General features: G+C 32.5%; 2 protein-coding genes across 4 annotated transcripts in view; one reads left to right on the top strand and one right to left on the bottom strand.

The window, feature by feature from the left end:
• Nucleotides 1-11,416, top strand: part of LOC113396074 (putative epidermal cell surface receptor) — a 40,475-nt gene extending 29,059 nt beyond the window's left edge. Inside the window, exons 3-18 of one of the 3 annotated variants that reach the window (XM_026633855.2) lie at nt 1,908-2,392; nt 2,473-2,659; nt 2,867-2,996; nt 3,299-3,446; nt 3,539-3,917; nt 4,218-4,434; nt 4,663-4,871; nt 6,589-6,913; nt 7,188-7,386; nt 7,890-8,026; nt 8,158-8,348; nt 8,558-8,786; nt 9,084-9,187; nt 9,718-9,885; nt 10,191-10,262; nt 10,441-11,416. In XM_026633855.2, coding sequence (XP_026489640.2) covers nt 1,908-2,392; nt 2,473-2,659; nt 2,867-2,996; nt 3,299-3,446; nt 3,539-3,917; nt 4,218-4,434; nt 4,663-4,871; nt 6,589-6,913; nt 7,188-7,386; nt 7,890-8,026; nt 8,158-8,348; nt 8,558-8,786; nt 9,084-9,187; nt 9,718-9,885; nt 10,191-10,262; nt 10,441-10,448 — 3,188 coding nt within the window. In that variant the 3' untranslated portion in view covers nt 10,449-11,416. Of the gene's footprint in view, nt 1-1,907; nt 2,393-2,472; nt 2,660-2,866; nt 2,997-3,298; nt 3,447-3,538; nt 3,918-4,217; nt 4,435-4,662; nt 4,872-5,170; nt 6,430-6,588; nt 6,914-7,187; nt 7,387-7,889; nt 8,027-8,157; nt 8,349-8,557; nt 8,787-9,083; nt 9,188-9,717; nt 9,886-10,178; nt 10,263-10,440 lie in introns of those variants that run through there. The other 2 variants (XM_026633854.2, XM_026633856.2) reach the window with 2 other exon arrangements.
• A 3,175-nt stretch (nt 11,417-14,591) lies between these two features.
• The window catches only part of LOC113396101 (neuroendocrine convertase 2), an 89,327-nt gene continuing 80,357 nt past the window's right edge, over nt 14,592-23,561 (bottom strand). Inside the window, exons 8-14 of the mRNA XM_026633891.2 lie at nt 19,960-20,072; nt 18,799-18,999; nt 18,009-18,084; nt 16,863-17,020; nt 15,936-16,100; nt 15,403-15,520; nt 14,592-15,010 (exon numbers count right to left, since the gene is read on the bottom strand). Of these exons, the coding sequence (XP_026489676.1) occupies nt 14,837-15,010; nt 15,403-15,520; nt 15,936-16,100; nt 16,863-17,020; nt 18,009-18,084; nt 18,799-18,999; nt 19,960-20,072 (1,005 nt within the window). The 3' untranslated portion in view covers nt 14,592-14,836. The remainder of the gene's footprint in view (nt 15,011-15,402; nt 15,521-15,935; nt 16,101-16,862; nt 17,021-18,008; nt 18,085-18,798; nt 19,000-19,959; nt 20,073-23,561) is intronic.

The raw sequence follows: 23,561 nt of genomic DNA, 5'->3' as shown, positions 1-23,561 counted from the left end.
GGAATAATTACGTAAAATTCACCATAGCTTAAAGTTATGGCAAATAATTTATTCAGAGTCTATTTACTCCAAATTTCACAGAGACATGTTTAACAAATTTAACTTTTGGACTAAATAAATTATAAATACCAATGTCATTCACCCTGACCAAAAACTAGTTTTCTAGGTCGTATCAGTACTTAATCAGGAAGCCTTCATAAAATCAACTAATCTATATAAATAATAAAACAAAATATGTCATAGTCAGCAAGAATGGTAGGTAAAGTAATTTGCGCAGACCTCCATACTTATATAAACAGAATATTCAATAAACAAAACAACAAAGTTTGTTACCGTTTCAACGCCAGCACGTCTGCACGCAAATGTCGGTCAATAACGCATTGTGAACGGACCGTGGTAACTATTGAACGTAAACAGTGTCCAACCGGTTGTGCTTTGAGCTTTATACGTCCTTTAAATGACCTAGTTCGATAAGCACGAAGATTAAGGTCGCTGCGACAGTCCGTAAGCAATGATATGCTATAAATCTTGTCACGGGTCTAGTCACGTTTATTTTTGTACTAGATTTTTGCTCAACTTATGTGAAGCCTTGCAATAAATCAGAGAATATATATTAAGTTTCCATCAGTACCTTTTATAGTATTATGTTTTAATTAAGAAAACATAGATAATATGTTTTTTAAATAATAAATATTGACTAACGATAGTTCTTTTCATTAAATAAATGTCAGAATCGAATGAAGAATAATTTATATAAAAACTAGCTGTTACCCGCGGCTTTGCCCGCGTAGAATATGAATATATTTACAAATTAACTTAAAATGTTACGTTAATGTAATACCTCTTTGTATACCACATTGGTGTGTATTTCAGCCCTTAGGATAGAATATCCAGAAACGCTTAAATATGTATCAAATCATTTTTAATCGGTAGCCCAAAAATAAATTTTCATGCTTCTAACTGCAAAATTACGGACTTCCAGACTAACCAGTACACGAAATGTCAAACTCTATTTCTCCCCTTTGGCGTAAAATATCCAAAAACGCTTAAAAGCGAATCAACTCATTTTTAATCGGTAGCCCGAAAATAACATTTTATGCTCCTAACTTAAAAATAACGGACTTCCAGACTAACCTGTATACGAAATGTCAACCCCTACTTTTTCCCTTTAGGCGTAATTTATCAAGAAACGTTTAAATACGAATCTATTCATTTTTGATCAGTATCCCAAAAATAAAGTTCATTCAAAAATCATGTTTTTATCATAAAAATGACGGACTTCTATACAAACTTTCAACCCTTATATCACCCCCGTAGGGGTAGAATATTCAGAAACACTTAAATAAGTATCTAATCCCTTTTAATCAGTATCCCAAAAATAAAGTTTCATGTTTCTAACTTAAAAAAATCCATACGAACGTTCAACCCCTATATTCTACCCCTAAATGGGTGAACCATTTAGGGGTAGAATAGGTATTTTTCCGTAAAATCACTATTCCAAAATCATTAAGCAATGAACCAATCTTGATGTCAACGTTGGTATTAATGGAGTGCGGAAACTTCTGTCTTTATTTTATTACGAGGAAAAACGGATTATGTCTCTTCAAAATTTAGATGGATTATTTATATTTAAATTTCTAGGTGAAATTGATATAGATCCGATTACATTGACAGTTATACCGAAAAGAACCGCTAGTTTTAGTTTTCAACCAATCAATTTATTGAGTATTTGAGAGATTAACTGACCACGCTCTATTTGTTAAATTATGTTTATTATAAAATTAATTTTGATTTAACAGTTGCAACGATAATACTCAATATCAGTATTAAATTGGTTTTACCTAATTCACGGTAGATTTTGATAATTTAAAGCATTATTAACAAACAAAATTGTACACTTTTTTTAGGAAAACTAACCAGTGAGGATGACGATTCAGCGTCGACATTACCATCGATACTACCAACAGTTGTTGAAATAGTTTCTCCTAAAATAACTACCACTACAACAGCACCAACACGTTCGACACTAACTGAGGATGAAAATCGATCAAACAAAACTGAAGTTCAAACAACGACTGAGGCTAATGAAGTCCCTGAATCTGCAGCTAAACCTAAGCCAAGATTACTCAATTTAAGTGTCGATGAGTTACAGAATTTTGCCAATATCTTACACAATCAAACGAAAGGAATAAAAAGCACATTTTCGGATTTAAGCGATGTTAATCTGGATGAAGATGAAGATGAGAACCCAAGGCTAAGAGGAGATGAGCCAAAAAATACACACATAACAGACAAATTCTTTTCAAACCTTAAAGCTCCTTTCAATCCATTATTATCTGTTGATAGATCAGAAGAAACTGAAACGTGCAAGGAGAACGATATTACTTATAAGGTAAGGAAACTATAAATTAAAATACATATATAACAAACTGTGTACACAAAAATATAGTTATTTTATCATCTGCTTAACAGATTGGAGAGCATGTAGATCGTGGTTGCGAGGAATCATGCGAATGTACTCCCGGTGGTTCCTTTGAATGTGCACCAAGATGTCAACATCCTTATATTCGTCGTGGCAGAAGACTTACCGATCCCTTATGCTTCGAGTCTCCGGTAGACGAATGTTGTTCCATTATTGCTTGTGCAACTGGAAACGGAGGTAATAACAAGAATCTAACATATTTTACGAATTATATTATTGATATGACAATAATTTGATTTCTTATTCTTGATAGATCCCACAACATCATTTAATTCACTAGTTTTGTCTAAAATATATTACCATCAAGTGATTCAATACTTATTTTCTCCTATTATTAGTAAAAAGCATGCTTAGAAATAATTTAATTAAAATATTTTTCCTTAGATCCAAAGCTATCGACTCTGGAGGTGTGTCGTTATGGTAATGTTTCGTATCCGGTGGGCGGGAAGTGGAATATTGGCTGTGAACAAACGTGCACTTGCGAACAGAACTCGGTCGTCACCTGTAAGCCAAGGTGAGTGAGCTGTTACATAACATACCTGGAGAATTTAGTGAATCATACTTATATCTATAATAAGTTACTTAATATTGATAAATAAACCAATTTAATTATTCTGACTTATCGTACTGAGATCTTTTCTATAAAAGCATATAAATAAATGTACAGTTTTTTTTAATATGAATCATTTTTTATAAGTCAATTTAACTGACAAATTTAATTAAAAGATTATTTGTGTAATTCGCTTAACTAACTGGATTAAGTTGGGTAATTACATTACTTAAATGTTTAATACGAGAAACAAAATACTTTTATAGATGCAAACGTCTACCACAATCTGATAAATGTATTAACGTACAAGACCCCAATGATGAATGCTGTGAGATGCAAATTTGCGATGTCTCTCAAGACGTTCATGAAGAACCAGCTGAAAATATAACAAGTTCGACTTCACCCACAATTGAAGTAAGTAGAATTTCAACTTTGAATATTATTTATAACAATATTCATCTTTAATAAAGACATTCTTATAAATTGAGTATCTTTTATTTTCGTAGATTCCGAAGCAACTGCAAGATTCAATTAATCTACCCATATCACCGATGAGGCCATTAGTGCTCTCAGAACCTATTGGTTCCATTAAAGTACTGCAAAATAACAGTGTCCAAGTTAATTTAATGCATATGAATAGCAGCGATGATCCCGTCCATTTACTAATTAGTGGTGATGGGGGTAAAACTTACAGTGATGTAGAATTGAAATACTCCAATTTAATATTGAATTTGGAAGGTGGTAAGGATTACGTCTTAAAAACAAAAGAAACTGGAACGAAATTTAATTTTACTATAACAGCTTTGGATGTCGGTAATGAAGTGGAAGAACCATTGAATGGGACCAACGTTGGATGTTATCATGATGGTCAATTTTATGCAATTGGTTAGTTGAGTTGATTACTATAAATAGAATGTAGTTGTAATATTATGCATATTAAAACGACCAGATGCATGCAATGTACACATATGTATTTTTTGATATTTTCCTGTAACTGTGTACATATTTCAATGATTCATCAGGAAATAATAAATGTGTGGTAGACTATAGTTATCCACATAATGAAAACAAAGTAAAGATTTTATCTTAGTTATAAAAAATGTATCATATATGTTTAGACAACCTACTACTAACTAAAAATACAAATATATAAATTTTTTTAGTTCCTATTTTCTCTTATTCCAGGTGATGAGTTCCAAATAGGATGCAGTGAACTATGTGAATGTACCGGGCCAGATTCTCGGGAATGTGCTCCATTACTTTGCCCATCCCATGTAGGATTAGAATTGGTATCAAAAGGTTGTGTTCGATGGGCACCAAACCCTCCACCTACACCGCCGAACTGTTGCCCAAGGACTGCAAGATGCTTAAGCGATGGGACATGTCACTATAAAGGTGTAGCGTAAGTATATCCTTTTTAAATTTTAATAATGAAAGAGATATTTTGGGTCTCATTATCGTACATTTTCTAGTAATATATTAATATTTTAATTAATTATGCCTTTTACCTTTATATGTAAGATACGCCAAGCATAATTAATTACCCTGATGGGCATCGCCTTCAAAGTAGGCTGATAATATTAAAGATAAATTTCTTCTGTATTCATATCGGTGAATGTGCATTTTTTAGAATCCCAAATTGGAGCGAAGTACCGGTCACGCTAACGGGGTGTGAAGAGAACTGTTTCTGTGAGAACGGTGAGCTAGACTGTGAGGTGGCATGTGCACCGCTACCACCAATACCTCCTCAAAATCTCAGATGTCCACCCATGCATCGCCCAGCACCGGTCAACATATCTGACGAGGACTGCTGCAAGCAATGGGGTTGCGTTGCTCATGGTGAGAATTAAATGTTATTGAAGCATGTTAAATACATAAGTATACTTACACTAAAACATAAAGAATTACATCAACTGGGATCGTTTTGTTTTGATCATCACATCATTAGAAACTTAGTGTTCATTATTTTTTACTAAGCTGCTTTATTATTATAGCAGAAACATTTGACTTAACATCATCAGTCATTATCATAATATAAGGTTGCAAGTTCTATATTTTATGTTTATGAGCATGGTGTTTTTTTTTAGAATAGCAATTTGCATGTTTGCTAATCATTCGACGCACATTATTGCTTACAGCTGGAAACATGAACACATCGACTTTTCAGACCTACGCTAAGCCAACATATGAACAGACAGTTATGAATTACGTGACACCAGTGGTACCTGCTATCCCAGCAGTTACCACATCTTACCTTCCTACACCACCTCGGACTACCGAACTTTATAGACGATTAAGTCCGATTAAATCTAACTTTCCAATATTTTTCAAGACTATTGTTCCTCACATAAGTCACAATGACAATTTTACATATGTATCAGAGAAATTGCCAAATCATATACTTGGTAACAATATAACAGTATTTACTCCAGAGGACATTGACTCTCCATTTAAAACTATTCAACCTGAACCTCCATCGGTAACCATTAATGACGATAGTGATGAAACATCTCACTCAAAGAGTCCCGTATTATCTAATCATTATAAAAATACTCATTTGAGTAATACTGTCTCAATGTCTACTTTAAATTCTGTAAATCAGAACCCACTCAATATAATTATATCAGACGGTAAGCTACTCGATGTTATTCAAAATGTGAGAAATAGTAATAGTGGACAATTAAACGTCTCAAATGATCATGATTTATTTATTAAGCAAATATATGACAATCATTCCGTTAAAAAAGTCTCGCAATCACAAATAAATCATTTAAATTATTTTTTGCCTTCTCATGACAAAAAGACAAATCAGGCCTATTTTGAACCAAAAGTTAAAATCAGAAATAAAACAATAGATCGATACACACCTCAAGATCCCTTAACAATACCTTCTAATCAGAAAGATCATCTTAACCATATTATTCATAACTCTCTCGAAAAACACGTGACCCATATGACATATAAAGACTTAAAGACTTCAGAAACAAGTGACTTCGAGTCTCCTTTATGGAGAAAACACACGGAAAATCATTTATTAACCAAAGAACCGAACCCTTACGAGACCGTTTTACTTAGAATTTTACCAAATGCTAAACCTGAAAAAAAATTGGCATTTGATACCCCTTCAAAGAGCATTCCTAGAGTTCCCACCAAAACATATTCCTCCCTCGACCTAGAACATATTCTCAATCAAATGGAATTAGAATCGGAAGTCAACAGAAACCTTGGACGATCGGCGGATAAAAGCCGCGGTACAATTGCGCTAGGTCAGTGACCTTGCCATCAATAAAAGTTTCTGTATGACCTTAATACCTTAATATTTCTGACAGGAACTGACTTTCATCTTTTGCGACCGACTATTTCTGCTTGCTTAACAGTTATGTATTAACCACAAAATTCATTACACCATGCTTTTTTTATACCACTGATATATATTAACCATCATGACACCATTAACCATTAGATTTTTAAGGAAGTGTAATTTATTAAGTAGAGTTTTCAACAAATTATTATTAACATACATTTTGACTCATTATATATGTTATACAAATTACAGGTCAGGTTCCACCAGGATTTCCTACGAATCCTCAACAAAAACCACCGCAATTCCTTCCAACAGTTCCTCCTGCGGATCGCTATCCTCATGATGATATTGTTGATGACGAACAAAACATTATACATCGTCCTAATAATCCCTTAGAACCAACTTTGAATGGAATTCCACCAGGATTACCTATACCAGGTTTTGGTGATGATAACAAAAAGCTATCGGTGCTATCGTTGCAAGGTGACTCAGCAACGAGCATAAAGATGCTCTTTGGTCTACCACCAGTTTTAGTCGGATTGCGTGGCAGTGTGGACTTGAGATATACAGATTCAGCGTAAGTAGTTTATTTTATAAACCATTTTATCATCAAACTCTTTAAGGGAAAAATTTAAATGATACAATGACGTAACTGACGGAAAGCGATAAGCTAAAACATGACATTAAAATGATACTACTCTCAAAACTAGAATATCGTTAAGAAATAATATGTTTTTAATTACTGCTATGCTATGACATTATACTAATCTATCATATCATTTAAACCGTATTATATTTCATGTCCACTATTCATTTTGAATCTTAATATAAAATATAAAATTATGTTATAGAGAGGAGGATGTATCTCAATGGTACTCGCAAGTCTTCGCTCCAGCAGACGAGATTCTTACCACACCCCGTTTGGAATTCCGACTGACTGATTTAAAGCCATCAACCACGTACAAGATTAGAGGAAAGCTTTACCTACACAATTTGCCAGTGGAACCGGAGAGCGATATTTATACTGTGAAAACCCAAGATTTACCAACTGTAAGTCTTGCTTATTATCACGAGCTTCCACCAAATTCATAAGTTTTTTAACTTCGTAAGGTCTTAACTACTAATTAATTCTAGATTAATATAATTCCAAAGTTTCATTATCTTACTAAAATTTTAAATGTGATGTATGGATGTTTGTTTGTCAATCACGCCGGAAGGAATTCATGTGTTTGGATTAAATTTAACACAGTTATAGTATTGTAATTTGCAATCGCACACAGGTTACTTTTATTACAAAAAAATATAACTTAAATCTTGACCCCCACTACCACAGTCCCTCACAAGCAGGCAAAGCGGCCGGAAACTAGTAGATACCTAGAAATTTATTCAGAAATAAAATAAAATTTAACAACGGCACGAACGCTTAGATCATGGTATTTCGTTAAATATTGCAAAAATAGCACAATGTAATATTTTAAATGGAATTTATAGATAATTATTATGTAAGATTAATAAACAAATAAAATATAATTGTTGTTTTTATTTATGTAAAGGTTCTGCCTCCCGAAGAGAAACGTAAAGAAATCGATTGTAAGCTGTCGGTAGTAGATGTAAACGACACAACAGCACACGTGAATTGGAGGCATTTTAGTGAAGAGGAATTGCAATTTATCGATGGTATACAAGTCAGGTAAGACTGTGCTTCACCTTGTACGGAAGCCATAAATGGATTATAAACATAAATGAAAAAAGAGTTCAGTTTATTCGCTTCGATGTATAGAAAATGTTTTCAATGTTAATAAATTTATTGTACTTTTTCAGATATCGTCCAAAAGGTACTCCAATCTACAGTATGACAGAACTTCTGCATCACAGCCGATCAGCTGCAGAGTTGCGGGAACTGCGCCCTGGCAGTCGGTACGAAGCATCACTGGTGTTGATACCACCCCCACGGTCCACCACCGAATTGCACGATCCAGGAATTGTAGAATTTACCACAGCTCCATTTATTGGTATGTATACCTACTTATTAAGGCTTATTTTATTTAAAGGGACATGATTTGTTTTCATCTCTAGTCCTCGGACACGAGAATTTCTAGTTTCGCTATTTCCGTTGAATGTATTTATGTAAATTCAATTATACTCTTCAATAAGACGTGTTTGCTTTTTTTCCGTAATTGATAGATGAATTTATATTTAATTGGTCGATCATGTTTTTCAGATCCTTACGCCTGGTCGGTGACGGTTGAAGCACGGGCAGTAGGATCGGAGGCAGCGGAGCTGACGTGGCGTGGAGTGCCGGCACCGGCCGAGCGCTGGGTGCGCGTTTACCGCGCCGCGCACGCATGTGCCAACGACCGTGACGAGCGCACTGAGCACGACGCCTTCCGCCTCGTGCGACGCGATACGCCGCAGACCATCACGCTTACGGGGCTACGACCTGACGCAAAGTACGCCACCAGTTGCACTTTCTCGAACTGAATTAAGCATAAAATATTTCTACTCTAGAGTTCCTTACAAACTACAATACGTGATATCTTGATATAGCTTAAACATCTTCTAGTTAATTAACTAAATAATATTTAAGTCTTCCGTCCATCCGTCCGTTGAGTTAATCGCCTTGTTGATCGCTCGTTGACGCTATGCCGAATGTTTCAGTTTGTATAACTTTCTTGACTACTTCAATCGATCTAGAGACAAAGTCGCATTGTCGTAATTGAAATAATAATATATAAATGTAATTTTAGATGTCGCGTGTGGTTGGAGCTTTTCCTTACAAACGGCAAAGTGAAAACCAGTAACGTATTGGAAATTCACACTAAATCCTTGGACTCAGGAGAACCCATCGACAGTGAGTAACATTTTAATTTTACTTTTGAATGTATCGTGGGTACTCTTTTTGAATCGTTTATTGTAAGATCTAATTTAAAACTGCTTAGTCAATGTAACATTCATGTCATCTTTTCCTAGTCACAGATCTCCTTTCTTACTCACTTTTAAACTTAAATAAACACTTTTCAGTTTATTCTGATTTTTTATATATATATATAATTACCTTAGTGATAAAGTCCCACGAATGGTCAAGAACTTTCACTCTGTCTGAGGAAAAAGATTCGACGGATTTTACACATGTGCCTATATTTTTGCAGATATATGCAAATTTCCTCATGATTTTTTCCTAAAACGTCCCATCGTATATTAAGGCAAAAGGAAGAGTGTCAAATTATATACATTTTGGTGAAATAATATCTTTAAAAATAACTAAGAAAAAACTAAACTGGATTTATCTCTTTCTTGTCAAACTAATAGGTTGTGTGTGTTCACATTTGATCGTAGTTTTTTTTATGTTTTGAGTTTTTAAGTCTTAATTTTAATTTATAGATGTAATAGAAGCATCATCAGTAGCTGGTAGCCGAGGAGTTCCTCGTGGGGATTACTACGGAGCCTTAGTCGTGGTCGGGGTCATTGCCGCCCTTGGAGCCCTTACCTCGATTCTGTTACTGCTGGTCGTGGTCCGTCGCCATAGACCGAGATCCGTGCCAATCACGTGTGAGTAATTCAAAGAAAAATAGAATTGAAAATACTTTTCCAAAAATTTATCACTTCGACCACACCTTATATAACAGACTTTTATAACAGAATTATTGGTCTATTTTTAATTATTGATAATAATAAATCTGACGGGCGAAATTTTAACTAAAATAATTATATTTAAGATCAAAAATTGTATCTATATATGCGGAAAAATGTGGCAATCGGCGACTTTTACTTACTTTCTTCTTTTCTTTTTTTTTGCGCTTTACCTCGTAATAAATTGCACTTACTAGATGGTATCGTTTTAGCTGTGCCATCAGCTCCCCGAGAGTCATCTTTACCACCTTACGATAATCCGGCGTACAAACTAGAATTACAGCAAGAAACAATGGGTATGAGATTGATATAATTTTTGACGGCCATATTTAAATATTTAAAAGATTGTTCTTTTTTAAATTTACTATAATTTGAAAAACAAAAATATAGTTAAAATTTATTAAATTTCCACATTTGCTGTCAATTAGCATTCCATTTAATTTTAATTGAACTATGTTTTTTTTCATTCACCAGATCTCTGACAGTTAAGCTCCCGTGAGCACTTGAATGGACTCAACGGGATATCCGAACGAAGCGTGGACGTACAAAATGGCCGACCATACAACGAAATGGGCGTCTAAACAATGTCTCGCGCCAAATTTATTATATACCTGACAAAGATAATTTATTTGCAATTAATCACGCTTCAGTTTAAATTTTAAAAACTAAATATATTTATAAAATAATTTTAATACTGATTATTAATTACCTATGGTAACTATTTCAACAGTAATATTTGGACTTACCTTTTATAATTGAGATTGAGTTTAATTTTGTAAAAAGAATTTAATAAAAATGAGTGCCTTATCGCATAATATTTTGTAAATAGTGTTGATATATTATTATTAATGAGTAGATGTAAAATATTAGTTAGAAAGATGGATATTCATTGTATTCAGAACGGTTTTTAATAAGCGGCGTTGTTTTAGTATTATTAAAAATACAATGAAGTGAGACACTTTATTATATATTATTATGAAAATTGTCTTCAATATTTTATTGCTGTTTATACAAAATATGTCATTAAAAATTGTTTATCTTCCATATAATCTTAACACCAAACGTCATACAATCGCGATTCGAAAACGCAATTTGAAATAAATTATCGAGAAATCTACAGTGAGATGTCAATAAAGAAGAAGCCATACTTTAAAGACTCAATATATTCGCCGTTTAAATGGTTTCAACGTATCAGCTACTTGGACGCATATATTTTAATGGACAACAGCGTGCCGTTTCAAGATAGCTTTTCATTTTATGATGTGTTAAATTGATGGTTGTATAAATAAAATAAGTAGATAAACATCATTTGATTATAGACTGTAGTTTTACACCTTTTCCGTTACCTGTCTGAGAAACGTTAACTTTCCATTCATCGCCGTTTTAAGTTGTTAATAATAAGGTATTCATTTAGATTGTTAATATAATTTCTAATGAAATAAAATTTACATACCTTACCTAATTTATTTTTTTAATACAAAATCGTTTTCCTCTCGTATCCTAATATCAATAAGAGTAATTTGTCAAAGACGCACTTTTAATATTCAGGTAATTTGTTCTTTGAAACAGGATTCTTTTTTATTTTTATTTGAAATCGTCGTAATAGAAAAGAAATTATAAATACTTACAGAAAAATGTTTTTTTGTTATTCGAAACGACATACTCAAACGTTGAGTGAAGTGATGCATTAACACGAATTCTTATTTATAACATATTTGTAAACATTTAATCTAACATAGTTCGTGAGTTTAATTTTGCAACTGAATTTTAAGTCAGTTTTATCCAAATCTTATTTGGATCTGCTGACAATACTTTCTAGTCTAGTCACGCTGTAGCGTGTCAAGCCAAGCATATTTACATAATTGTATTCGTTTTAGTATATTTTTTTTGGTTCCAAATAAGAGTCGTTTTAAAAATCTTCATATTAAAACGTAAGTAAATAAAAATATAATAAAGGGAAAGGATGAGCGATTACAAAAACTTCGTTTAATTCAAATACAACACCAAATCACATTATATTTTCTATAATAGTAATACATAATAGAATTCTCTTTATATGCTTTCACTTATTCTATCTGTTCTACTATGTAATAAAACTACTATTCATGCCCATTAAAAAACTATAATAAAGCTATTCGGATATAATAGAACAAAAATCTACATTTTTATAATTTTATTTTAATAATATTAAGAAAATATATAATGAGCCAGTTTGAAATTCAAATAGACTCGAAAAGGTTTTAATATTTACTATACCTTTTTTTTTTCAACTTACGATTTAACGATAGTTATTTTCATATTATATTTTGCGTAATTATTTTTACCTAATGTTTTACAGAACTTACCTTTGAAGGTAAGTGCTGTAAAATTTTGTTCAAATGACCTTGAACTAGCTGGGATAATTAAGGTCATTTGAAGTCACAAAGATGTAATATATTTTCAACATATAATAACTATAAAATATTACATAATATTAAAACACAACTTATACAAATAATTACGAGTAATCTCTGGCTGAATATAAGGGGATCTAGGTTATTTTAAAAATGAAATATTACATAAATAAATTTTGTTCAACTTCTTTCTTCTAATTATACAAAATATAGGCAATAAAACCGCGTTTCAAATTATCGTTTTGCAAATTTCAACACTGATATGTTTCCAATAATATGATAAATATTTTGATTTATTGAAATTGAACAAAATTAATTTAAATTACAACATAAATTAATTTAAATTAAACATCTGACTATTTCATTTTTCGTACATAAAAATTATAAATGCAATGCTACGACTAAAATATGAATATTGATAATTTATAATAAGTGATATATATATTATATCTATTTATTAAATATGTTTATGTTATTTTGTGTGCGGCTTTTAAAGATTTTGAATAATATTTGATGACGTTGCGTTTACGTAAATATGTTTGGAAGAATTAAAGGAATTCATCAAAGTATGCAAATTGAGGGATTGTCAATCAATATGAATTATGTCGATGCTCGTAGTTATAACGAGCGATTTAGAAAAATATATTTCATTACACTTTATAGACATATTGAATATACTTTGAGGTGCTAATATAGTATTATGAAAATGACTTTATATTTCATGGCCCCTCTCCGATTTAGTTTTAGAAGGTTATATATGACTTGAATTTAAAAAATAAGTAAGTTCTATACACACTATCTCGACATTAATTAATATTTTGGCCACTTTTGATTAAGCAAAGTATAATTGTAATGTAGTTTCGTTTTTTTAATATTTATGACATTGGATATTCATTCCATATGTAAGACGAACGGTACTGCCATCGGTACTGATATAGAATTAGCAAAATAAAAAAAGGGGAAAATTTTGACCACGATTATTTTAATGTATGTATATATTGTGCAATAGTGTTTATACCTTAATAGATAATTTAATAAATTTTACAAGTCATATGATTTTTTATATTCAGGGATATCATATAACGACGCTGATATATGTAATATGACAGTGAATATATTTTGTATTAAGAAAATTGTATTACCAATAAGATTAAAGATTATTTATTTTGGAAGAAAGTCCTGCTAGAGATATCTACAATCTTCTATCACCCAAAGATCTAGAAATGAAAGGAGTTTTGTGATATTTATCATTTTAATATGCAAAAAATATCTTCGAGGTAGTTTTATTACGAATTTAAATTCTTGGATTCTTCAGTCCAGTTGGTCATTATTTAAATAAAAATAAAGAATATACAGTAGAACCTCGACTATCCGAAATATTTGGGACCGAGACTAGTACGGATAAAATTAAAGAATCGGATAATCGAAACTTTGAAAAAAGATCAAACAAAAACACACCTTGTAATATCAAAACACCTAAAAAGTAAAATGCCATTTATATATATATTTATATTTATTATAAAATTGCCAATTCTTAATTGACAAACGGCTGCAATGGGCCAACGTTTGGATAATTAAGCCTTCGGATTAACTAAGGCAGGTTTCGGGTGATTCAGGTTTCGTATAATCAAGATTCTACTGTATACAATTATATATATATGAGTAATTACATTAATTTGATATCAAGTCCAATTGATTTCAATAAAAAATCGTAATATTTATATCATTCCGAATACAGAGACATATTTGTTTTACCGTTTTACGAACATCAGGTAATATACAACCAAAAAAAAAAACTACCAGCAACAAAAATTAAACAACATGTCTATGCCTATAAAACGCTGATTATATATTAAGAAAAAAATTTAATCGTATTAAAAAAATATGCGTAAAATAATCTTAATAGCATGATAAAAGCACTTGAAGTCCGGGCACGTAAAACAGGAACAATTAACACGTAATTAAGAAATAAATTTTCAAGTATAATGAACGAGAACTTCATTCCGATGTGGCCATGGCATCGAAGCAGGTTATGAGAATAAGATTTGTATTTTGCGCCCCCGCCATTGATGTACTAGTGCGATAAGTCTATTATTAAGAGATCGGCAAAAAAATTGTTGATTATCATAAATCGTTGCAAAGTAATTTTATTTGTGTTAGCATAATGATTGAAAGGCCTACGTCGGCCTAAAGGCTATCTGCATTGATCGTGCACTTGAAGTTAATGCCCCTGACAGTCCACTTAGCCAGCCCCTAGCTACGACAGGACATGCCACGTCTACTTATGAGCATTCCAACATTCGACTCTAAAATAAATGTAAAAATTAAATATACTAGTTACTTCTTACTCATCAGTGGCATAATTAAAATACAGCAAATCATTGAAAATAATCATAATCTCAAATAAACCATCATGAAAATTGTGCAAGAATAAAAATAAATCAATCCAATCATTTCTAGATCATCGTATCCTGTGTCTATTTTTCGTTCGCGTTGTCTTCATGAGCTTTCTTGACGACGGCTAGCTTGGAATGTGGGTCCTGGGGTTGCAACTGCGCGTAAGGGGGAGCCCGTGTGCCGTGCAGCACCAGCGACCAGCCTCGCAGCCAGCCAGATGCAGAGCTTGGTCCAGAGCCGCCGGAGAACCGAGCCTGTATTGTATAAGACACGAACTTATCTACTAAAATTTATTACAGTATATTTTGTTCTGTTTCATGAAAAATGTCGTTGAATGACAGTTAATAATACGAAAAACAACTTTTTTTATTTATCATCGTTGAAATAGATTTACCACCTGCCTTAAAGCGTTCTAAAACAAAACATTTTTCCTCTCATACGAGTATGTTAAGGCTTATTTATATTTGTAACAATGTCAAGTTTTTGCAATTTTTGTCATTATAAATCATTACCGCAATTACCGTTATGACAAATATAACAAGGAAATAGAGTTTGTAACATTACGGTTGATACCCTTTATGGTTTTTTTTTTTTCTTAAATAGGATTCTTAGATTATGCCTAAAACCAAATCGCATTAAGCCGCACCTCAAGCGTCCAGGTCCCCTGCGGATATTCGCCCCATGTATGAGTAGTCATAAATGGCCACTTAGTAAATCCGTCACGGCTGTCATCATCGTTAGCTCGCCTGCTTAGAATCATCGATCTGAAAACATTCATGCATAAGAAACGAATTTCCATTTTCAATTGGAAATATTATTAAAAATTTACTAGAAATATTTCACAATCATTATTTCGTGTATCAAAATATGCTCGTTTATCTTATCTTTTATAAGCATCAAAATCTATATATTTATATTTAAATATTATATATGTTTATCTTTCTTTGGGCTTAAATGTTGATTATCTTTTATCGGACGTTTATTTGAGCTTTTGGACGATATCCACGCCCATCATATATCACGACGACGGACCAACATTCATATCTTCTAGACACTGGACCAATCCCTGGGCTCCTTTTCTTGATCTTTTTACGTATACCTTTGACTTTATTATGTATACCTTAAAATATTTAAAACAAGTACTGAATAATATATGATAACACCCAGTCAATAGTATACCTTGTTCCCATGGGACTTGTTAAGAAAAATTCAAGATCTCCTCGACGCGTGGCGTTCGCACTTACAACGGCTTGAACATGCTCCAAATATCTGACTTCACTGGGTGATCCTGCACAAGCCGTGGTTTCAATGTGTAGCGTTATGCTATCCTCAGACGGAATTTCGCTGAAAATACAAACAATATACGGATTTAACTATAGTATGCATATTCATTTTTGAAGGCCTAAGAGACAAAATTCCAAGCAATTGGTATCAATCAAGGGATACGTGATTGTAAGTGGTCATAAATGCCCACAGAAAATGGTGCTGTAAGAAATATTAACCATCATTTAAATTGTAAACACGCCAACGTCGGAACGAGGATGTTATATCCTCTGTTTCTGTAGTTACACTGGTTCCATTCACATCGGAACGCAATGATGCTACGTATTGCACTTTGACGGTAAAATATGGGATGTTAGTGATAAGGCTTGCACAAAGCCCACCGAGTGGTCATTTCTGAATCCACAAATAATAAAACAATCAATAACATAACAATAACAGCCTGTAAATTTCCCACTGCTGGGCTAAAGCCTCCTCTCCCTTTGAGGAGAAGGTTTGGAAATGCGGGTTGGTGGAATAGGCACATGCAGGTTTCCTCACGATGTTTTCCTTCACCGCCGAGTACGAGATGAATTATAAACACAAATTAAGCACATGAAAATTCAGTGGTGCTGGCCTGGGTCTGAACCCGCAATCATCGTTTGAGATGCACGCGTTCTAACCACTGGACCATCTCGACTCTGGAAACAATCAATGATCTAATACAAATTATTATAGGAGATTTTATTTAAAGTAAGGCCACTTCGTTATGGAACATATTTTAGAAATGAACAATAGATATCAACCAGTGGTTTGCGTTTTTAGATTTTCTACAATTTAACTTACGTATGAGTATTCACAGAGCCGGCTTCACAATGGTACCGCGGTGGGACGGAGCGCCAGTTAGCCGCTAATGCAGTCATAGCACCCGCATCAAGAACTCCAAAACCGAAAAGGTGATTGAACTCTAATCCAACGCCGTTCATAGTCCAATGAAAACGGCCCTGAAATGCATTGAATTAGTTAAACAATGAAAATTACACGCGCAAATATTGTGGTTTAAATATCATTTAGTTCTTGCTCAATTTATACTGTCTCATTAACAGTCAGTAATTCGACAGATTATCTGTCGTTTTATAAAATTACGTTAACATTTTTCTCCTATCCAAAACATTTAAATATCAGTGTTTTTTTGCATAAAATAAGTCGTTGGCGAGTAATTTATTTCCATGTTCTCGTAATCGATTATTACAATGTAACTCTTTATAAACATTATAGAGAAGCTTATCAATAGATAACGCGTTAATCGGTGATAAACAAATAGTAGCAACAAGAATAGCTTAAACAACAGGGCCAGATTTGTAGGCATAAATTTCAAAGGCACAAATTTATAAAACTAGATAAAAAAAAAAATCCTGAAATGTCAATAATTTACTTTAAGTCGGACAGAATAATTTTAACATTTCAAAGGGGAAATAAATTAAATAAAATTTGCTTTCCAAGTTATTTCGACGAATAATATTTACATTTTTTTTATACTATAAAATAGGAGCACATAGGCCACCCGATAAAGATGTAAATGTTCATTATCGTTCATAGACATTGGTGCCAATGCGTCACCAACCTTGGATATTTTAATCCAACAAGATGTTGGCAGATAAAACGACTCTATTTACAAAAACATTAAAGCTTAAGTAAGAAACCGTCTTTCCTCCGACTCTGAACAATAAAAAATCACTCCATTTGATAAACCCAATCAATACCTTTTACCCAAATACGTGACAAGGTACTTATTTCGCAATAAAATTCGAGTAATTCGATCGGCTTTCGAAATGTACATTGTCGAGCTTTTCGTCTTTCATACAGTATATAGAAATCTCTGAAACATTATTATTTTCTAAATTCGAAAATTTTATTTCGCTAAGTGTATTTAACAAATCCTACGGAATAAAGTTTAAGTTAATAATACCTAAACTTATATTTGATACTTACCTTCGCATCATACAGGGAGTTTCTTTTTGAAGTTAAGACCGTCAAATGCTGAATATCACGCCATGTCAAATTTGGACTAAAATAGATAAAAAAAGTAATTAACAATATTTACAATATACTACAACAATACAATCTCTCAAAGATAATTTTTTAAAAGACAACACTTTCGATCAAGACAGTCCCTCACATATATTCTTTTTAAAATACTTTTTTATGAATTTATAAAAGATTATTTTTATTTCAAGAAAAATTAAGTATAGTACTTTATCTTTTCTTCCTTTATTATCTTCGTAAGTTTTACATCAAGTATAGTTGACATGATAAAACATAAATTGTTTAAGTCGTAATTAAAAATAAGCCTTAACAACGTCAGTCTACCTGAATGACGGACATTTTTACATTTAGTCGTAAGTGACGTATGTTTTTGTTGCCCCCATATTTCGCAACGAGTATGTAAAGCTACGTATCTTCTACGATCGATGAACGCTCACGTCACGACGATAAATGATCATGATTAACATGGTATTAATAGCCATACGAACCCATTATTAGCGATGGGTGTGACGTTAAGTGCCAATATTTTCGTCATTTCATGAGAAAAACTGTATTGTTTACTAAAGTAGATACTTTAGTGAGGATGTTTGTTTTTGTATTAACTCGCCTAAAGATTTTTTTTATGATTATTATATTTATTTATTAAATAATTCTTTAACCTCTGTTTTAGAATTGTTTAATAATAGAAAAACTGTTGATTTCACTTATTAAATAATTTACAAAAAACGTTACTAACTTCGCGTGAAGAGCTAATGCGAATACTCCAGCTGCTTCAGGTGCAGCAGCTGAAGTTCCAGAATGAGTCGCAGTGCATTTCCCGTACAGGTCTGTGGTTGCCACCCCCGTGCTCGGATCCCGAGCACCGTTACTGAACGTACTTGCGAGGGTTGACGAGCAGGACTCATCGTAGTGGGCGTTCTGGCCGTCATTTATTGCACTGAAAACATGTTTACGGGTTATTTCAGTCTCCTCGCCCAACACATCCGCCCACAGGCATCTTTAATCATACAGCTACGTCATTTCTTATAAACACAATCTGTCAAACAAACTGCTATTATATGTATATAAATAAATGTCAATCGCTTTAATCGACATTGTTTTCAGACGATTTTTTTAAATCTTCAAATATTGAGGTCATGTGGGTTGAGTTCTGTCTGTAGGTGTAGAAGGAACATTTCTTTCGTTTCAAATATATGGCGAAAAATTGATCATAATTATTATGTTGAAGCTATTTTAAGTCGAAATGTTAATTCAAATTTATTTAATCATTAGTTAAACAATTCTCTGTCAAAACAATGCCGACAACAATAATTAAATATTTTGTTTTGCTAAATACTCGCTAAGCTAAATTTATAAATCAAGAAAAAAAATATTAAGTTATGTTTAAATTCAAATCATTTTTAAAATAGTTTTTAATTTTAAAGATAGCTATAATTTAAAAAACTGTATTAAACTGTCTTAAATATTATCTCTAATAACATCAAATGGATAATTAAAAAACTAATGATATAGCCTGTCAATTTGTTTCAGACATCATTAATCATCGTTATTGTGTTGCAGTGTTCAATTAGTCACACTTACTATAAAACCATTATCGGAAAATGTCTTCGTTGTTATATTAGATATATTAAAATAGCAACCAATGTTGACTACATCCGGGTGAAAAAAGGTTTTTATTTCAATTGTTAAATAAATCTTGGTACCCTTAAATTTTATAGTTAAAATCTTGGAATACAGTGCTACATCATTGCGATAGGGTTCCAAGATTTTTCCAATCTAAACCTTCCATTCAGAGAGACAATAAAAAATCTTCAAAATGGGTCCTCTTAAGGAGAGGAGTTCAGTGATATACAAACAGAAGAACTATATAAATAAATATAATAAATATGCATGTTACCTGTTTATTGACACCGTCCACATGGAAGCGGCGTAACCGTCACAGTTGCAGTCATCATCTTCACCACCGTCGCCACTCGCCCATACATATATGTTACCCAGTCCATTTCGCCCCTAATAACATAAAAACAATGTAAATAAGGAACTAAATCAATGAAGTTCCATTCAAGAATTTAAAGAATTAAAAAAAAAATGGGTTATGTTGTTTCTTGCGCGGAAAGTTAATTAGCTACATCCGCATTAAGTTTTACAAACAAAGTACGATATAAGAGCGACACTTTGATCTAATATTAAATAATATGATCAAATCTTTGAGTAGGAATAAATTGAAGATCTTCAAACCAAAGTGTCGCAAAATTATTTCGTATTAGACCTCTACGATACTAAACCAAAGTCTTCAAATAACAACATAACATAATACATAATCAGCCTGTAAATTTCCCACTGCTGGGCTAAGGCCTCCTCTCCCGTTGAGGAGAAGGTATGGAGCATATTCCACCACGCTGCTCCAATGCGGGTTGGTGGAATACACATGTGGCAGAATTTCGTTGAAATTAGACACATGCAGGTTTCCTCACGATGTTTCCCTTTACCGCCGAGCACGAGATGAATTATAAACACAAATTAAGCACATGAAAATTCAGTGGTGCCTGCCTGGGTTTGAACCCGAAATCATCGGTTAAGATGCACGCGTTCTAACCACTGGGCCATCTCGGCTCTCAAATAACAAATTTAAGTTTATTATCAATACATATTTACAATTGTGCCGACTGGAATATGTAAAAACTTAGTATACATAATTATCCTGAATAAATGGGCTATCTATTACAAATTTTTTTTTCTGATTGAACCAGTAGATCACGAGATCAATCATTGAAGTACTCAAAAAACCACACTCATCAGCTTTAGTTAATAAAACTATATGTTTTATGTTTTAGTAAATAATCCGTAAAGTAAATGAATACTAAGTAAATACTTCATATTATTTCATGACTAACATTTTCAACAATTCGGATATTTTCGTATCATGTCTTAATATTTCGGATAATTTTGTTCTTGACCCGAGGGAAATACGTAACATCCTCGAGTTATTATGAGTCTACGTTAGGGGAATAAAATAATTAGTTACTTTGTATTTTTTAACGAAAGCGAAATATTAACTTGATGGTTTGACTTATTGTTTTTTTATCATTAGGTATATATAGTATTTATATAGTTATGTGTATGTGTTAGTATCATTAGAATTTTTTTCTGTACACGTTTTATACACGCCAACTTTTAAAATACACGTTTTGAGGTTTGACTGAAAGATCACTTTTTATACAATTTAATTTCTCTGTGCAATAAAGTATACAAATATTTATATCGATATTTATATTCGTTGATTTTGATGCAGATTATAAAAGAAAAAAATAATCATTGAAAAACAGTGCATCTATTGTAGAGAATATAAATAAAATGAAACAGTAATCTAATAATAATAGTAATACCTAATGTAATGTAAAATTATAGATCGTTAAAAAGAATGTTTTTTCAGTCGACGACATATGTCTTCAATATTCGTATAATCGAGATATTTCGATATTAAATCCACGATATTCAATGACGTAAGAGTTCTTTGGGCGGCCATGTTTGACTTTTACGGGTGCGTTCAGAAAGTGTGTTCCAAATAATAATTTCGTGCAGGGGTACGGTAGTTAGCATATTATTATTTGTTTAGTCTTATTTATTTTACCCGAGCGAAGCCGTGTTTTCATTTAGTATATATATAAAATCACAAAGGAGAGAATACTTTACGAAGCTAGATTGAACTTGGAAAGTTTTCAGAGGTCGAATATTTGTCTGTAAACAGTCCCTTTTGCTGTTTAAAATATTTAATAAATAGAATAGAATATATTGACAACTATATACCTAAAGTATTTTGTATATCGACATTTTGTTTAAGTAGCTACAGTCATTATTTCTATTATGTTTTATGGATGAGCCAGTCTAAATCCGGCCACCATAGACATAACATTTTGGTTTCCAAGGTTGGTGGCGCATTGGCAATGTTAATAAAGGTGACCACTTACCACCATGTGGCACATTTGGCCGACTGTATACAAATTTTATTAGAAAAACCGATTAAACAAAAGAGATATACATATACAGCAGAGTTAAGAACACAAGTGCACTCCTTATTCCAATCGCAATATTCAACACAACGACCTTTTTAGGGTTCAGGGAAACAAACACTGACAACTTCCAAACTCGAGGCAGCTACCCAAAAAAGCCAATTACTTTTTGTTTATCCCGTCCAAGGTTTCAACACAGTATCTCATAACCTAACCTAACCTTCTAGACATACGAGGGAGTCGTTAAATATAGAGAGACGATAAATCTACCACTTATAGATAAAAGATTATCTTGAGAGAAAGGTTCGGAGTCTATAGCATCACGCTTTTCCACTGTGGGTTGGCGGGTATAATGATATAATATATATACATATGGTACAATTTCATCAAACATGCAATTTCTCTCGTTCTGGACAGGGCCGGATTTATGGTAGGACAACCGGGATAACTGCCCTGGGACCTCCATATGAGAGGGGCCCCTACAACATATATTCCGACGAGTTAACAAATATCAAGATAAAGTCAAATTATTATAATATTACTAATTACGGTTTTTAAAGTTACCGATACAAGTAAATAAATTATAGCTTACTGATTGAAATTGAAATATTTTAATTAATTCATAATATGTGTAATTATTAGGCTCTCCACGTTTCTGTTGGTCTACTGCCTCCACTCCTTTGTTTCCCCAGGGCATTCAGACTTTTAAATCTGACTCTGGTTCTGGAGGACATTAAAACAGCAAGCGCGAGTAATATTATCAAAAATTTAAACAACTAATTTGGATAAATTCGAATCCACGATCACTTGGACTATATATATCCTATGTTCCATTTTGGTATTCAACTGTAAGTGATTTCATTTTTCACAAAAGTCGTTTGTAAAACCTATATAAGATTAATTTCATTTTAATCAAGCCACAGCTGGTTCAACATGTAGATGTTACCGTGAAAAAATCGGCACGATACTCACGGAACCTTTTCCAACAATTGAATTACATACGTAAATACAATTGAGTTACTATTTATCAGCACGGAATCATTGGCAAATATGTGACAATGCCAGTATCTATAACAGTTATAATATAAACAATAACCATACCATAGATCACTCACACATACACACATTCTTTGATATTAGCAGATCTGACGCATTGAAGTCGTAACTAAAAATAAATCGTTTTAGAACAACGGACAAAAGGCTGTCTTGTTTTATAATAGGGATCTCTAAAACGCTATAAGATGTTAAATAAATAATTCAAATACCTTTTATATACTAAAACATCCACGATTACATAATGTAAGTTACTATATCTATAGAAATAAATAAAAATAGAAGTGTCTATCTGTTGCTTAAAACTGCCCTTCTAAGTAAATATCTTAAATTTAATTTTGTTAAAATAAATTAGTTGCACCTACTCATATAAAATACTAACGCGTACTCACCTTTGAAAGCGTTTTGCACAGAATATATGTTTTTTGTTTTAATT

Source organism: Vanessa tameamea, chromosome 19, assembly GCF_037043105.1.
Source record: "Vanessa tameamea isolate UH-Manoa-2023 chromosome 19, ilVanTame1 primary haplotype, whole genome shotgun sequence".
NCBI lineage: Eukaryota > Metazoa > Arthropoda > Insecta > Lepidoptera > Nymphalidae > Vanessa > Vanessa tameamea.
Note: the sequence above shows the minus strand (reverse complement) of the source record. Positions and strands in the feature narration are given on the sequence as shown.